Source organism: Crinia signifera, chromosome 19, assembly GCF_055691185.1.
Source record: "Crinia signifera chromosome 19, ASM5569118v1, whole genome shotgun sequence".
Taxonomy (NCBI): domain Eukaryota; kingdom Metazoa; phylum Chordata; class Amphibia; order Anura; family Myobatrachidae; genus Crinia; species Crinia signifera.
The window spans coordinates 107,653,036-107,671,098 of NC_139226.1; the positions used below are offsets into that span (position 1 = coordinate 107,653,036).

Here is an 18,063-nt window from a genome sequence, read left to right on the forward strand (position 1 = left end):
GTTCCAATACTTGAGGATCTGGTGTTGCAACGGACGAGAGTGAAATTGGGCAAATTCCACCATCTCGAAGCACGAGACCATCTTGCCCAAAATCTTCATACATAGATGAAGAGAGACTCTCCTGTGCTTGAGAAACCCTCGTAAGAGGGCCTGCAAAGCCAGCCGCTTCTTGTCTGGAAGATAGACCCTCTGGGCCTGGGAATCCAGACGCGCTCCCAGATGTATCATCTCCTGGGAGGGTTCCAGGCTGGACTTGCGCCAGTTCACTAGCCAACCGTGAGCCTGGAGCAGGTCCAGCGTAACGCCTAGATGTTGCAGGAGTAATTCTCTGGACTGTCCCAGAATCAGAAGGTCGTCCAGATAAGGCAGAATCCGCACTCCCTGGAGGTGAAGGAAGGCTGCCATAACTCCCATCACCTTCGTAAAGACTCTTGGTGCTGTAGAGATTCCGAAGGGTAGAGCCCGAAATTGGACATGAAGATCCTTGGTTGCAAACCGGAGGTACTTGCGATGATCCGGATGTATCGGAACATGCAGGTATGCATCTCTGATGTCCAGAGATACCATGAAATCCCCCGGCTCCATTGCCTGTATAATGGACCGGAGGGACTCCATGCGAAACCGCGGAATGTTCAAGTAACAATTGAGATCCTTGAGATTCAGGATTGGTCGAAATGAACCATCCGGCTTCCCGATCAGGAATAAATTGGAGTAATAGCCGTGGCCCCTCTGCTGAGGAGGAACCACTTCTATCACCCGAGACTGGAGAAGAGTCTGAACGGAGGCGCTGAGAGCCTCCGCCTTCAGAGGACAGGCCGGGCGCCCCGTGATAAAGAATCGGGTCGGCGGACGCCTGTTGAAGGAGAGATAGTATCCTTCCGACACTATACTCAAAATCCAATTGTCCGATGTCGTCTCCCTCCATCTGTTGGCAAAATGGAGGAGGCGAGCCCCCACCGGCAGGGAGTCGACCTGAGGGGTCCCCGAGTCATTGGGAGGCCTTCTCCGGGGCCTTAGGAGGCTGACGTTTGCCAGACTGGGACTGTCTGCTCTTACCAAACGACTCCCTCCTGGGAGGACGGCTTCTTGTTGAAGATTGTCCCCTCGGCTTTCCCTGCGGCCGAAAGGAACGAAAGGACTGCTTTGGCTTAGAGGGTGCCGACGGGAGGAAGGCTGTCTTGGAAGTGGCTACCGTAGTCACAATTTTGTCCAGCTCCGGACCGAAAAGCATATCGCCCACAAAAGGAAGGGCCTCCAGGGCCTTTTTGGACTCTGCATCTGCATTCCAAGTGCGGAGCCACAAGGCTCTTCTGGCTGCAACCGAAGACGCCGAGATCCTAGAGGCTAACGTAGCCGTGTCCAGGGCTGCCTCGCCCAAGTACATGGAGGCTTCTCTGATATGGTCCACCAGAGAAAGCAGCTCCGACCTGCGTATGCCTGACGAAATGTTCTCCGTCAACATATCTGCCCATTTGCCTACCGCCCTGGCCACCCAGGCCGAGGCCAAAGCTGGCCTATTAAGCGTACCCGCATGAGTAAAGATAGATTTAAAGACATGTTCCATCTTTCTATCCGTGGGGTCCTTTAGAGCCGCCACAGTGGGAATAGGCAAGGTAGTAGCCTTTACCAGCCGGGCTATGTGGGAATCCACCTGAGGCGGGCGTTCCCATTTCGTGCGCCCGTCTGCCGGAAAGGGATAAGAAGAAACCATCCTTTTAGAAATTGTAAATTTCTTATTAGGAGCAGACCAGGCCTTTGCCAGGTCTCCCTCCAGCTGCGCTGAAGATGGGAACACCGCCGGATCCTTCTTCTTGCGCTTAAAAGAGGGTGCCTCCTCCGCAGGGGGTTGGTCTGGTTCCTGTATGTTTAAGCAAGAGCGGACCGCCTTCACCAGCGCATCTACCCTGGACTGGGTCATAACCTCGTCCTGGGATGTAGCCTCCTCGTCAGGGTCGTCCGGGTCATCCAGGTCAACCGGGTCATCTGTGTCCGCCTGGTCGTCCTCTGAAGTATCCGTCCCCGTAGAGTCAGCTCTCTGGGTGCGGGCTCTGGGGTTCTTGCGCTTGCTAGCGGCACCCAGCAGGTTCTGTAGAGAGGAAGAAACCTGAACCAGTCCCTGCACTGAGGAAGAAAGGCCCTGTACCCAAACAGGCTCAGGCGCCAGCAGCTGAGGCTGGGACTGCGTGAGCGGAGCCGGTTGAGCTGGTGGAAGAGTCGCCTGTGAAGGCTGACTCAGCACTGGTGGGGGCTGAGGGTGTGAACGGGAAGCGGCTAGCTGTTCAGCAAGGTCCCTCATGGCTGTCGTCAGGGCCTGCGCCCAACCCGGTTCCCCGGAATGGGATGCCTGTGACGGGGCCGTATCCACAGAGTCCCCACCATTACAGCGTGTACACACACCCCCATGGTCTGTCGAGGTGGAAGAAAAATTCTCCTTGCACCTAACACACTTAAAGGCCCTCAGGGCAGGAGCGTCCCCTGACCGCGAGGGTCCTGTGGACTTTGAGCCTGACTTAGAAGTCATGGCTATGCTCTATCGCACTTCAATACAAGACAGAGTGAATAGAGAGATTTGCACAGAAAAACCCCTATATAGAGAGGGGTGTGAAAACACAGCACTGAACACCTCAAGGGTGCAGTGTCAATGTAATACAACCTGACCCGTCTGGAGACCGGGGAAGGAAGGGTGCCACAGTGTCCACACAAAAGCTGCTTTTCTGCTGCTCCTCTGCACCGATGTGTGACAGAGTCAAGCCTCCTAAATGGACAGGACGCTGGCAGTCCCCGGCGGGAACTCATATAGAGGCTCCCTGCCGGGGATTGGGCGGGGAGGAGGTGAGGGACCTCCCCCCCCTCCTGGAACCTTGCCAGGGCTGAAAAAAATATGGCGGCCCCCACCGCTACAACAATAGCCCTGGTGGTCTAGTGGCCTCGGTTTCCCCTGTGGGGACCGAGTGTCACCGCCAGGAAACCGCCGGGAGCGCACCCACCCCCGGCGGCTACGTGCGCTGGGTTCCCTCCCTCCGGCGTCTACTATCCAGACGCCGCTGCGAGACAGAGCGTCTCGCGGTCACCGTTGCGGGACAGAGTCAAGCTTCCCTCGGGAAGCCTCTCTGCCTCGCGTCTCACTGCGGTCACCGTTGCGGGACAGAGTCAAGCTTCCATCGGGAAGCGTCTCTGTCTCGCGTCTCCCCCAGCCGCAATACCGCTGCGTGCTGTGGGGAGGGAGGGGGGGAAGTGCGGCTTACCTGCTCCGTGGCGCACGGTCCCTCTGTGCTGGGACCCAGCCTGCAGGTCCGTGGCAGTTCACGACGAGCTGGCTCCGGAGCAGGTGAGCAGCCTGGGTGGTCCACCCGGCTTGCTCACCGCAAGTGTAAAAAAAACAAAAAACTTTTTTTAAAAAACGCTGCAGAAAACTGCAGCAGCTACTAAAAACGTGCCTGTGCTCCTAGGCACCAAGAAAAAACTGACCTAGGATGGAGTGTGGGGAAGGAGGGGCCTGGGCTGCACCACTAAAGTGTTAGCTACTTGGTGCTTGGTGCCTGTCGCCATGGCTCCGCCCCCTTCCCACTGTCCCAGTGGCCACCAATGGTATGAAGGAAATATAATGGTTGTCTGCTTAGAGCCAGTGCAGTCCGCTCAGCAGATCCTGGCAATCAGGAAGGCGCAGCGATGGAGAGGCGCTCTCCCTGCTCTGCTATTGGCTGCTGCAGGTGGGAACTAGTCTCTGCGGCAGATGGGAACTAGTAGCGCTACTAGTTGCCCACCACCACAGGGACCCCACAGCCGACTTCTCATCCGCAGCAGAGACCACGCTTCCTCCCCAGCACTGCACAGACCCCGCTGCGGCGCTGCTCAGGGAAAGGGGGGCTGCGGCACTGCCCGGGGAGGGGGGTGGTGTACAAACCTGTTTTCCAGGGCCCCCACATACCTTAATCTGGCCCTGGTCTTAACAGACTTGGTAACATACCTTCGATTGCCTTGGAGTCCAGGCCAAGAGGCTCATACTTCTGCCTCCACAAGGCCATCCCTTTCAGCTCACTAAGGTGGTATAGTAAGGCTTCCGCTCCACTGCAAATCAGAGACCAGTGTTACACAACTCCCCCAAATACAGTACCGACTGCTCATTACTATTTTATTTCCCAAGTAGTTTCATTCTAGCTGATGCCACCTTTATGCACAGTGCCCCCATCCTGGGTGCTAGCCACCTTCATAAAGGGTATACTCTAACTAGCTGCCAGCCACCCTAAAACAGAGCTACCAGACACCGTAATAAGCTTATAGCCCTCTCCCATATAGCTAGCAACATTGATGTAGACCACCAAACCAACAGCACCTGAGAAACAGAGAGCCTCTCCCACCAAGTGCCAACCACCTTGTTACACAGAGTGCCCATTTCCCAGCCACCCCAATACAAAGAAAGTCCTCCCCCGAAACAACCAGCCGCTTTGATACACAGAATTCCCTTCCCAACTTCCTGATGTCACATGACGTCAGCACCCGCCCCCTTTTCAGCGATCTACAAATGAAATAAAAGTCAGTTCATACTCAAATTTAATTCCCAAGGGGAGAGATATCATTGGACGACCACTGAATGAATTCTCTCCCCTTCGGCCGCACACGAGGGGACGTGTTCTCGAACACATGCCCTCAACATGTTACCGACGGGATGCTGTGGCGGGCATTTACACGCCAGGCAGCGAGTCTACACTAAATACACAAAAAGAGTAAGTGAACGAATAATTTGCGCATCCAGCAGCCAGATGGTCAAATATTCCGACAGGTTCCTCTAACCTTCACCATACACCAACACACAAAGAAAATGGAATATGACTTAGCCGGCGCTTGGAAGTTTTCAAGTAGTCACAGGATCCCTCCCATGCAACAGGTTACATATGAGGATAGAGAATAATGTATAATGATGAAGTACGTTTAAAACTTCATTTAATTCACATAAAACATCATTCATGAACAACACATGTACACAATAAAATCAATATAAGCACTATATAAAGTGCATGAATAGTATAAAAACAGATCAATCCTTGAGCAAATGGAGGACGGTAATTACCGGATCCTGTGGGAACTTGCAGTCAAGCAGTTCCACAAAAGCATGTGAAAGTCAGACCCCAAAGCGAGCAGCTGCTGGGCACTTCACCATGGATTTCCTCCGGTTCCTCCTTGCTGATCAAGTGGCTCCTGTGCAGGATCCGGAGCCAGCTATGTCATATTCCATTTTCTTTGTGTTTTAGCGAGTCTACACTGCCTAGCGAGTGGGTCTGAATTAGGCCAATCATTACACAGTGTAATACCACTTTTACAGTATGTCTCAGTAATGCAGCGAGGGGAAACCTGACAACCATTCTGTAGCTAACATCCCTTCCACTACCCATTACAGGCACTGAGGCTTGCCAGCAGGGGGACAGTAACATACCTCTGTAAGTGACTGATTACTAGTTTCTGAATAGTGGAGTATGACGATTCAACCGATTGTCCAAGTTTCTTTAAACCCTAACATAGAAATCACACAATCAGAGCTTCTCACCGTCCATCTAGGTTCTAGGCGTTACAAAGATTACTGAAAAAAATATCTAATGATACTCACTTTAACAGTCAGCTGATTCATCAATAACGCCTGGAGCTCAGGACTAAACACCGGGAATAAAAACAAAAAAATCAAAATAAGTAACAAGTTACCTTGCTGCATAACATACATGTGTGAAAACACATGCACTGACCTCAACACAGTGTTTCATGCACTGTACATTTTCACTATCCTGTGTGTCTGATTCTGGTTAACTTGCAAAAGCAAACTCTCTCTAATGGACAAAACCATGTGCACTGCGGGGGGGTGGGTGGGGTGGGGGGTGGGCGCAGATGTACCATGTGCAGGGAGAGTTAGATTTGGGTGGGGTTTGTACAGATATCTATATTGCAGTGTAAGCAGCCAGTATTTATTCTGCATAGAAACAAAAGAACACCCAAATCTAACTCCCTCTGCACGTTACATCTGCCAACTTACATACGTGACCAGATCTGACCATCCTAACTTGGATTCAGACAATTACTAATCATTTCACATGACTGCATCACATGCATAAAAACTTTAACCAGACGTGTGATACAGCATGTTTATACACCCAATACACGCCATATTTTAGTATTATAGTGTTCCCGCTAGGCTGTTTTAGCGATTTTTAAAGGCCCTACCCCTGTAGCAGCGCCCCGCTAAAAGAGCATGCTGTCTGTCCCCGCAGGTGTGCATGGGGAAGCCCAGCGCCGCCATAGATGGCGATGCCCGGTGCTTCCCCGACACCTCAGTGTCTTCAGCTGGGCCAGGCCTCCCCCTTTCATACCGGCGGCGGCCGAGTCCTCCCCCTTTCATGCCGGTGGTGGCCCGGGCACACCCCTTTTGTGACGTCGGCAGCCCGGGACCACCCACAACAGTGCCGTCGGCGAGCCCTGACTGCCCCCCTTATGCTGCAATGCCCTGCCCGCTGCAGTTTCTAGAAGGAACACTATATTATGTGTTTGCATTAAAAAAATTGTATGCTTTAAACATGTTACCTTGCTTTACCCCACAGGAGGAGCTGCATGAACTCATCATGAACTGAGGTGGTCGTATTTTTCTCCTGAAAACAAGAACAACGTTATGCAGAAAACTACCCCACATGTTCCTCTGATATCCCCGCACCAGCAGTGGGCTATGTGCACTTCTCCCAATGCTCAATATAAACCACCCCACATGTTCTCCTGATATCTCCGCACCAGCAGTGGGCTATGTGTACTTCTCCCAATGCTCAATATAAACTACCCCACATGTTCCTCTGCTATCTCTGCACCAGCAGGGGGCTACGTGCACTTCTCCCAATGCTCAGTATAAACTACCCCACATGTTCCTCTGATATCCCCGCACCAGCAGTGGGCTATGTGTACTTCTCCCAATGCTCAATATAAACTACCCCACATGTTCCTCTGTTACCTCCGCACCAGCAGTGGGCTATGTGCACTTCTCCCAATGCTCAATATAAACCACCCCACATGTTCCTCTGATATCCCCGCACCAGCAGTGGGCTATGTGCACTTCTCCCAATGCTCAATATAAACTACCCCACATGTTCCTCTGATATCCCCGCACCAGCAGTGGGCTATGTGTACTTCTCCCAATGCTCAATATAAACCACCCCACATGTTCTCCTGATTATCTCCGCACCAGCAGTGGGCTATGTGCACTTCTCCCAATGCTCAATATAAACCACCCCACATGTTCCTCTGATATCCCCGCACCAGCAGTGGGCTATGTGCACTTCTCCCAATGCTCAATATAAACTACCCCACATGTTCCTCTGATATCCCCGCACCAGCAGTGGGCTATGTGCACTTCTCCCAATGCTCAATATAAACCACCCCACATGTTCTCCTGATTATCTCCGCACCAGCAGTGGGCTATGTGCACTTCTCCCAATGCTCAATATAAACCACCCCACATGTTCCTCTGATATCCCCGCACCAGCAGTGGGCTATGTGCACTTCTCCCAATGCTCAATATAAACCACCCCACATGTTCCTCTGATATCTCTTATTTTGGAGGACAGAAAAAGAGTGTCTTTTTTTGGTGCACCTGGAGAATTATATTAATAAAACATGACTTTTAATGAGTTAATTTAAAATAGTTGCGAATATATAAAAGACACAGACAAAACATGAGACAACATGTAGTGATTTAAAAAGGATAGGAATCCTCACCTAGTGGGACCCCACTGCACACTGTCCCTTAATAGTTTTATAATTAGTCTTGATATGGCACGGTGGATGTGGTTATGTTACCAAATCATAGTTGCATATTACATGGATAACACAGGATTATTACTACTTTGAAACAATGTGTCAATGTAATCCTGGTGCTCTCTACGCAGCCGCTGGCAAGTGCTCGAACACGGATATGATACCATTTCAGCGCCGCTGCTGACTTGCTGGAGCCAGTGGTTCCACAACCTGCGTTCTGCCCGCAGAGCTGAGTCAGAGGTGTGTCTGTATGCACTCCACTCTGCACGAGCGAGGGAGTGCATACAGGCACACCTCTGACTCAGCTCTGCAGGCAGAACGCAGGTTGTGGACCACTGGATCCAGCAAGTCAGCAGCGGCGCTGAAACGGTATCATATCCGTGTTCGAGCACTTGCCAGCGGCTGCGTAGAGAGCACCAGGATTACATTGACACATTGTTTCAAAGTAGTAATAATCCTGTGTTATCCATGTAATATGCAACTATGATTTGGTAACATAACCACATCCACCGTGCCATATCAAGACTAATTATAAAACTATTAAGGGACAGTGTGCAGTGGGGTCCCACTAGGTGAGGATTCTTATCCTTTTTAAATCACTACATGTTGTCTCATGTTTTGTCTGTGTCTTTTATATATTCGCAACTATTTTAAATGAACTCATTAAAAGTCATGTTTTATTAATATAATTCTCCAGGTGCACCAAAAAAGACACTCTTTTTCTGTCCTCCAAAATATGTCTATTCCGTGTCTGTGGTAGCACACCCTCGCATTAATAAATATTAAATTGATAATACTGCACAAGGAGGGTCCACCCGTGCATAACAATAAACTCTATTTCTGTGCGACTGACAAAATCCTTCCTAACTCCTCTGATATCTCCCCACCAGCAGTGGGCTATGTGCACTTCTCCTAATGCGCAATATAAACTACCCCACATGTTCCTCTGATATCTCCGCACCAGCAGGGGGCTATGTGCACTTCTCCTAATGCGGAATATAAACCACCCCACATGTTCCTCTGATATGTCCGTACCAGCAGGGGGCTATGTGCACTTCTCCTAATGCGCAATATAACCTACCCCACATGTTCTCCTGATATCTCCGCACCGTACTTCTCCCAATGCGCAATATAAACCACCCCACATAGCACCGCACCAGCAGTCTCTGATTCTCTCACCCTATTACATTTCACCCATAATCTTTTTAATGCAACATTTTTTATTTGAATTTATATAACAAATGTGAGTGATATTTTGAACATCTCGCATAGAGATGTTAGCACTCAAAGGGTTAACAGATAGAAATCCTAAAAACATCATTTGTTGGGCATACAGCATTTCAAAGTTGGAGTGGAGAAGCACCATCCTTGGGGTGAAACATAAAATACAACCTGAGCCCCTTATTGCAGAGAGAGGAGGTTCTTTTTCTTTTTAAAGTCACCCAAATGAAGACCTTCTAGTTAATCACAGTACAGCATGGCTTCATGTCATAGAAATACTGGTACAAATTCATACATGTTTTACAAGCAGGAAGGAAAAAGGGCTGTTTGGGGGAATGCACTGATCATTTTTCTAAAATATAACTTAGAATAGTTTTTATTTAATATTCCCTATGTCAATGTAGGGGAACTTACATAAACAGCAGAAAATTTTTTTAGGGGTTAAAATCACATATAATTGTGTTTTTTTTTAAATTCACACAAATGTCCGTCCAAGAGAAATGTCTATTACGTATAGCCCTATAGAAGAAAAAGATATAGAGCACACCTAACATGCAGTTATATTCAGGAGGATATTAGGATATTCTGTTGGTTGTTGCACATAAAATGACCAGAAGAGGGCGCTAACAGACAACATATTTGTATTAATCAAAAGTGTACTGAACCCAACATTAATGCTGCTTTCACACCACAAAACCTGCCCAGACCAGGTATTTAAAACGGGTCAGAGCAAGTTTAACCCCTTTCACACCGCATGTAAATACCTAAAGCAGGTTTGCGGTGTGAAAGCAATACTGTAAAAATGGTAAAACAGCCTTTCTACCCTACCCACCACCACCACCCCCCGGACAGGCACCCCCGGGAAGCAGCCTTTGTACACACACCCCCGACAGCCGCCCCCCCCCCTGGAAGCAGCCATTCCCACCACCACCCCCCGGACAGGCACCCCCGGGAAGCAGCCTTTCTACACAGTCACACACACACACACACACGACAGCCGCCCCCCCCCCCCTACACCACCCCCCGGACAGGCACCCCCGGGAAGCAGCCTTTCTACACAGTCACACACACACGACAGCCGCCCCCCCCTGCACCACCCCCCGGACAGGCACCCCTGGGAGGCAGCACAGCCCCCCCCCCCCCCCCCCCCCTCGGAGGCAGCGCACTCGGCTGCTGGAGGTAGCAGCCGCCCCGCTCTGGTACCTGCAGGCTGACGGGGCAGACAGCCGCCCGCAGCCCAGCCTCAGCCGCCTGTCCGAGAGATGCGGGGGATGCTGCCAGGGATCCTGCACGACCAGAGGCGCTGGGTGTACTACAGGGCAGCAGTGAGAACTACTAGTTCCCTCCTTTTTTACCGTTTCCAAAAAACGTTTTTTTTGGAAACGGTAAAATCACTCTGCACCTTTCAGACCACACATATTACTGTTTTGAAACGGTAAAAAAACAGCAATATAACGGTTAATATGTGCGGTCTGAAAGGAAGCGGTACATCTGTCAGAATGAACTTAGGTCTACAGTCATTAGGTCGACCCCACTAGGTCGACTGGAAGGAAGGTCGACCTGACTTAAGGTCGACATGGGCCAAGGTCGACATGACTTAAGGTCGAATTTGCATAAAGGTCGACATGCACACAGTTGGCAATGAGAATCGGACCGTCGCTTCACTCGCAATGCTTCGGGCACGGTGCCTCGCTGCGCTCGGTACACTATTTTATTCTCCCACCACGCCCTAGTGGATGGTAGGGCATGAAATACCGCCTGTCGGCACATGTCGGCTCAAAAAACAGTGAAAAAAACCATGTCGACCTTATGACCAGTCGACCTTCCTCATGTCGACCTTTATGCAAATTCGACCTCAAGTCATGTCGACCTTGGCCCATGTCGACCTTAAGTCAGGTCGACCTTCCTGCCAGTCGACCTAGTGGGGTCGACCTAATGACTGTAGACCTAAGTTCATTCTAATAGATGACCACTTCCCGTCTGAAAGGGGTTTAGTATCATACAGTTAATGTGGTCACTTCTAGATACCTAAACTGACCAGAAGAGGGCACCAACAGACCATATATCCTTATTAAACAGGATACCATCAAGTCTTTAACGAAAATATAATACATTGTAACATCCAAGTGTTAAATAGTATTCTACTATAAATTATAACACTGTAACGATAAACACAGTGTACCTCTAATACCCCGTTCTCACTGCCGCAAAAACCCGGGTATTTCCCAGGGCAAGCTGAAAATTCCCATGTCCTGTCTCAGTGTGAAAGGATCTTTGTGAAATTCCCAGGTGTTATGCCCCGGGAATTAGACACGGGTTTTTTTAAAGGGTTTTTCCTGGGTAATACACGGGTGTACATCAGTGTGAGCAGCACAGACCCGTGTTTTTCACACATGATGCCAAAAAACAAGCTCATTGGGGGATGTAATCATGTGATATGTGCCATCCATTATATGCTACGCAAGTACGTATACATTATATGCTATACAAGTACATATACAGTGAAAATCACTTAAATGTACATATGATTAAAATATGTACATAAAAACATAAATGTCTTGTCCTTATTATTAATATTTTATTAAATGTTGTAATAGCCATGATAAAATCTATGCAGTGTGCTGGTGAAAAAAAGCCCCATTTAAAATGACATAATCTTTAGGCAGCCAATAAAAGCTGTTTTTAAACAGCCAATCACAGTAATTAGTACAAATTTCCCAACAGCCAATCAAAGCTGCTATTACATTCCACACACTTGTTGGAAGGCAGACCAAGGAAAGCAGTGTGAAAGGGGCAGAGGTGCAGTGTGAAGGGGATCTTTTGAGCTGAGAAGCTCTGTGCCCCCCAAAAATCCGGCAAGAAAAACCCGGGATTTTGCAGGGGTGGCAATGAGAACATGGTATAACAGGATACTGACAAAATCTCTCTCCCACTGCAACATCAGAGTCCTCATTATAGAGTACTGCCTATAGCAAAACTTTTCTTCTTCAGGGCTATACGTAATAGACATTTCTCTTGGACAGACATTTGTGTGAATTTTTAAAAACAGAATTATTTATTTTTTTTGAACACTCTATATGTATCTGTGTATATGTTGTATGTGATTTTAACCCCTAAAAAATTTTTCTGCTGTTTATGTAAGTTTCCCTACATTGACATAGGGAATATTAAATAAAAACTATTAAAAGTTATATTTTAGAAAAATGATCAATGCGTTCCCCCAAACAGCCCTTTTTCCTTCCTGCTTGTAAAACGTGTATACTCATGCTGTAGGGAACAGCACCCCCAATATTCATAAAATTATTTTTTTCTGGGGCCTCTCTACCCGTGAAAACAAGGGATCCAATCTATAAGGTTGTGCGAACATTCACTACACTCCATATGGAGTGGACCCCTATGACAAATTCATACATACCTGTACAAATTTGGTTAGGCGAGAATCCATCTGCACCAGAATTTCTTCCCAAGCTTCAGACATACACGTCAGTGATAACTTTAAATACTAAAAAACAAAACATTAAAGTGCCTTTATTTAAACAACTATCCCATCAAAACTGACCAAACATAATAGTAATGTCAGCGCGGACCAATGTGCTTGGCTGAATGGAGCCTCAATTGAATTGTTCCTCCATATGCCACACAAGTGAGGAGCAGCAACATAGCAAACAAAAAAAAGTAACCTGTGCTTGGTATGCAGTCAGCGCGGTTCTGTACTTTGGGGGGACTGCAGGTTTAGAACACTGTGGTGTGGACTATTTGTTTAATGCTTCCCTACTTTTACCTCTGAAAATATCACAAAAATGTCATTATGGAGGGAAGATCAGAGGAAGGGTGCAGCTGGCTGTTGCCTCAGCAAAAGCAGCCATCTTGCACCCTTCACCAGGACAGCTGAATGCCCAATTTGCACAAACGTGCTTGCTACCCAATTCAGTCGCAAAAACTTTTCTGTGGCTCTGGCCATAACTAGTGTGGTTCAAGATAGTACAGGGGAGTCTTTGGAGCGAGTTTGGCAAAGCTTAGTAAGGACACATCTTTGTTTTGTGAGTTTACAAAGATGCATTTATCTGCAAATAAAATGGCACTGGGTACTAATTCGATACATAGGCATTAATGGCGGGGGGGAGGAGATGCTTCCCACACACATAAAACCACTATAGCAGCTGCATACTGGAATGTACGGTGTTTCCTAGAAATTGGTTCCAAACATCAACTAACCATATGGTAAATAAAGCCTTCTACATTCAATGCTAGACACACTTTTTTACATCCACAACTGTGTGTTTTGTTATAAATACTTCACCACATAGAGTACCACTACATTTCTGTCTAGTTCCCTCTGCCAGCATAGGAAAAAGACAAAGTGAGCTGCTTAAAAGGTATCTACCTGAAGAAGAGTTGAAATGTGGGTAAATTTCCGTGCCATGCGGGTAACCTCAGGTAAGTAGTCTGATAGTAAACTAGTATCCAGCTATGAAAACAAAAAGTTCATGTAAAACTGCTGTAAAGCACAATGCAAAATACAGGACAGCACGCAATGTACGCTTACTCACCTGGAAATAGGTGATCTCTGGTGTAGTGCTGGTGGGGGAGAGCTCAGTGACCACAGAGAGGGATTTAAGGTCACTGGACAAGCACAAGGCAAGGCATGATCCATACACCTAAGAACAAAAGCCAAACACCGAGCATACTGACAAGATCCTCAGAACACTGTTGGTGCACATATCACATATTGGGGCAGATGTATTAAGATAAGCGATAAGAGATAAACGTCCAGCCAATCAGATCCTTACTGACTTTTTTCAAACACAGCCTGTAACATGGCAGTTAGGAGCTGATTGGCTGGATGTTTATCTCTCTTTATCGCCCTTGCATTTATCTCTTGTTAAGGCTTAATACATCTGCCCCATTGGAAGAAGACATTTTCTGGGCTGAACAAACATTTATGAGAATACAGAGAAATAAAATCTATCTTATTGATAGCGATAGCAGCCGTCAGTTAAGAATTCAAAGGATACAATTCCCTACCTATCTATCTACTAGTAAGCCCACTCAAAGCAAAAGCTTCAAAAGCTAGTCTGCTACCTTCTGTGTTTGTGCATGTGTGAGAAAGAGATGTAGTTTCACTCTCTGCCAGATGGAGTGTTTCAGAGACTCCCGGACACTAGACTAGGCAGATATATATATATATATATATATATATATATATATATGTAAAGCGCAACGGAATATGCTGCGCTATATAAGAAACTGGGTACTTATGTATTATCTGGGCTCCCATGTTAAATGAACCCCATTTTTTCATACTCCTACTATCCAACTACGCATGGAGTTGATTTTATATAGTGTGGCGAGCGCAGCGAGCCACCGTGCCCGAAGCGTGGCGAGCGCAGCGAGCCCCGCGAGGGGACACGGTCTCATAAGAAAAACGGGAGCCCAGATATTACATAAGTACCGTAAACTGTTAATAAATAAATAAATAAATATATATATATATATAGATGATACACACATAAAAGCCTAACTACTCACTTTTTTAGGTGAAGTACCGCCATTGACCACTAGAGGTCACTCGACGGACAAAATGACTCCTTAACACAAAGGGCAGTATTCAATGCTCTTTTGCGAGCTGTGACCGCGAGCAGTGCTGACTGCTTGCCATCACAGCTTGTGGGTTAGTATTCAACTGATCCCCCTGCACACGCCGTTCCCATCTTGCTGGGTTTTTACAGCGAGCTGGAGCGTTGAATAAGGTGAGCAGCCTGCACGGGGGTTAAACAGCTAGGATGGCTGCCCTTCTTCCAAGCTATAAATGCTCCCTTGTGCCACCTGATAGGGTGTGTATGTGGGAGTAGGGTTTGTGGTAGAGGATTATCCAGTATTTGTGGGGGACCAAGGTGTTTGGTAGGGGTAAAGGGAGTGTATGGTGTGTTGGAGGGTAGAGAGAAATGGGGTGTAAACAAAGGCGATCAGTTGGCAACTGGTGAGAGGTATGTGTAAGCAGCGCTACTACTGTCAGCAACTGCTGTGAGCGGTACGTGTAAGCAGCGCTACTACTGTCGGCAACTGGTGAGAGCGGTACGTGTAAGCAGCGCTACTACTGTCGGCAACTGGTGAGAGCGGTACGTGTAAGCAGCGCTACTACTGTCGGCAACTGGTGAGAGCGGTACGTGTAAGCAGCGCTACTACTGTCGGCAACTAGTGAGAGAGGTATGTGTAAGCAGCGCTACTACTGTTGGCAACTGGTGAGAGGTGTATGTGTAAGCAGCGCTACTACTGTCGCCAACTGGTGAGAGCGGTACGTGTAAGCAGCGCTACTACTGTCGCCAACTGGTGAGAGAGGTATGTGTAAGCAGCGCTACTACTGTCGCCAACTGGTGAGAGAGTTATGTGTAAGCAGCGTTACTACTGTCGCCAACTGGTGTAAACGGTATGTGTAAGCAGCGCTACTACTGTCAGCAACTGGTGTGAGCGGTACATGTAAGCAGCGCTACTACGGTCGGTAACTGGTGAGAGCGGTACATGTAAGCAGCGCTACTACGGTCGGTAACTGGTGAGAGCGGTACATGTAAGCAGCGCTACTACGGTCTGTAACTGGTGTGAGCGGTACATGTAAGCAGTGCTACTACGGTCGGTAACTGGTTAGAGCGGTACATGTAAGCAGCGCTACTACTGTTGGTAACTGGTGAGAGCGGTACATGTAAGCAGCGCTACTACTGTTGGTAACTGGTGAGAGCGGTACATGTAAGCAGTGCTACTACTGTTAGCAAATGGTGTGAGCACTATGTGTCAACAGCGCTACTACTGTCGGCGACTGCTGTGAGCTTTACGTGTAAACAGCGATAATACTGTCGGCATTACGTATAAGCAGAGCTAGTACGGCCAGCAACTGGTGCGGGCATTACATATAAGCAGAGCTACTACTGTCGGCAACTGGTGTCTTCTTCAGGAAAACCATGCTATAGTGAGTTAGTGGGCAGCAGTGCACAGACCCTATTATACATAGATTTCTATGTTCTTACCCACATCATTGCACACTAATTACCCAGAGTAACATAGAAACATAGAAACATAGAATTTGACGGCAGATAAGAACCATTTGGCCCATCTAGTCTGCCCCTTTTTTACCCTTCAGGTAAACTCAACCCTTTTTAATCCTTATTTCTTTGTAAGGATATTCATATGCCTATCCCAAGCATGTTTAAATTGTTCTACTGTCTTAGCCTCTACCACCTCTGATGGGAGGCTATTCCACTTATCCACTACCCTTTCTGTGAAGTAATTCTTTCTAACATTTCCCCTGAACCTACCTCCCTCCAGTTTCAGTGCATGTCCTCGTGTTTTATTACTTGTTTTCCTTTGAAGAAAATTTCCCACCTGTACTATGTTAAAACCCTTGATATATTTGAAGATTTCTATCATGTCCCCCCTTTCCCTTCTCTGCTCCAAACTATACATGTTAAGATCTTTTAGTCTATCCAGGTAAGTTTTGTGATGTAGGCCATGAACCATTTTAGTTGCCCTTCTTTGTACACTCTCCAATGTATTTATATCCTTCTGAAGATATGGCCTCCAGAACTGGACACAGTATTCCAGATGAGGTCGTACCAATGACCTATAAAGTGGCATTATTACGTCTTTTTTCCTGCTACTGATTCCTCTCCCTATGCAACCAAGCATCTGACTAGCCTTCCTCATTGCTTTGTTACATTGCCTCCCTGCCTTTAAGTCACTTGAAATAGTGACTCCTAGATCTCTTTCCTCCTCAGTAGTTTCCATTATAGTACCCTTGATACTATATTGAGCCTTTGGGTTTTTGAGTCCCAAGTGCATAATTTTGCATTTTTTAGCATTAAACTGTAGTTGCCATTCTCTTGACCAATTCTCAAGTTTACTTAGATCATCAGTCATTTGATTTACCCCTCCTGGTGTGTCTACTCTGTTGCATATCTTTGTATCATCTGCAAAAAGGCATACTTTCCCTTCAATACCATTTGCAATGTCACTGACAAAGATATTAAAGAGCACTGGTCCAAGTACAGATCCCTGGGGTACTCCACTGGTAACATGTCCCTCCATAGAATGCACTCCATTTACGACAACTGTCTGTTTCCTATCCTGCAACCAGGTTCTTATCCATTTAATTGTTTTATAATCCAATCCCACACTTTCAAGTTTATTTAGCAGCCTGCGATGTGGGACAGTGTCAAATGCCTTACTAAAGTCTAGATATGCCACATCTACAGCCCCCCCTTCATCTAGTATTTTGGTCACGGAGTCAAAAAAGTCAATGAGACTTGTTTGGCATGATCTCCCTGCAGTAAAACCATGCTGTTTTGGATCCTGTAAGTTGTTTAATTTAAGATATTCCACTATTCTTTCTTTTAATAGTGTTTCCATTATTTTCCCTACTACTGATGTAAGGCTCACTGGTCTGTAGTTACTTGCTTCTTCTTTGCTTCCGCTTTTGTGCAGTGGAACTACATTTGCTTTTCTCCAGTCCTCTGGAACTGCACCTGTATCTAGTGACTGGTTGAATAAATCTGTTAATGGCGCTACCAACACATCTTTTAGTTCTTTTAGTATCCTTGGATGCACTCCGTCTGGCCCCATTGATTTATCCACTTTCAGTCTTGAAAGTTCTGTTAGGACTTTCTCCCTAGTAAATGTACCTCCATCTACCTTATTTTTATAAATGTCCTTGCAACTTAACTGTGGTCCCTTCCCTTCTCCTTCTATAGTGAATACAGAGCAAAAGTAATTATTTAGCTGATCTGCAATTGCCTTGTCTCCCTCCACCAAATTCTCAGTGTCTGTCCGCAGTCTTATTATTCCTCCATTTGATTTTCTCCTTTCATTTATATACTTAAAAAAAGTTTTGTTTCCTTTATCTACCGACTGAGCCATTTTCTCCTCAGCTTGTGCCTTGGCACGCCTGATCACTTTCTTAGCCTCTTTGCGTCTGGCAAGATACACTTCTTTGTCATTATTATTTTGAGTCTGCTTGTATGTCCTAAAGGCCATCTTTTTTGCTTTTACACTAGTTGATACCTCTTTTGTAAA

At 47.1% G+C, this 18,063-nt stretch overlaps 1 protein-coding gene across 4 annotated transcripts in view; it reads right to left on the bottom strand.

The window, feature by feature from the left end:
* ANAPC4 (anaphase promoting complex subunit 4) overlaps nt 1-18,063 on the bottom strand; it is a 52,488-nt gene that overhangs the window by 18,198 nt on the left and 16,227 nt on the right. For all 4 annotated transcript variants that reach the window (XM_083163121.1, XM_083163122.1, XM_083163123.1 and 1 more), the window contains 7 exons: nt 13,554-13,661; nt 13,388-13,471; nt 12,419-12,505; nt 6,565-6,629; nt 5,603-5,645; nt 5,432-5,508; nt 3,968-4,068 (listed from right to left, as the gene is read on the bottom strand). In XM_083163121.1, coding sequence (XP_083019247.1) covers nt 3,968-4,068; nt 5,432-5,508; nt 5,603-5,645; nt 6,565-6,629; nt 12,419-12,505; nt 13,388-13,471; nt 13,554-13,661 — 565 coding nt within the window. The remainder of the gene's footprint in view (nt 1-3,967; nt 4,069-5,431; nt 5,509-5,602; nt 5,646-6,564; nt 6,630-12,418; nt 12,506-13,387; nt 13,472-13,553; nt 13,662-18,063) is intronic.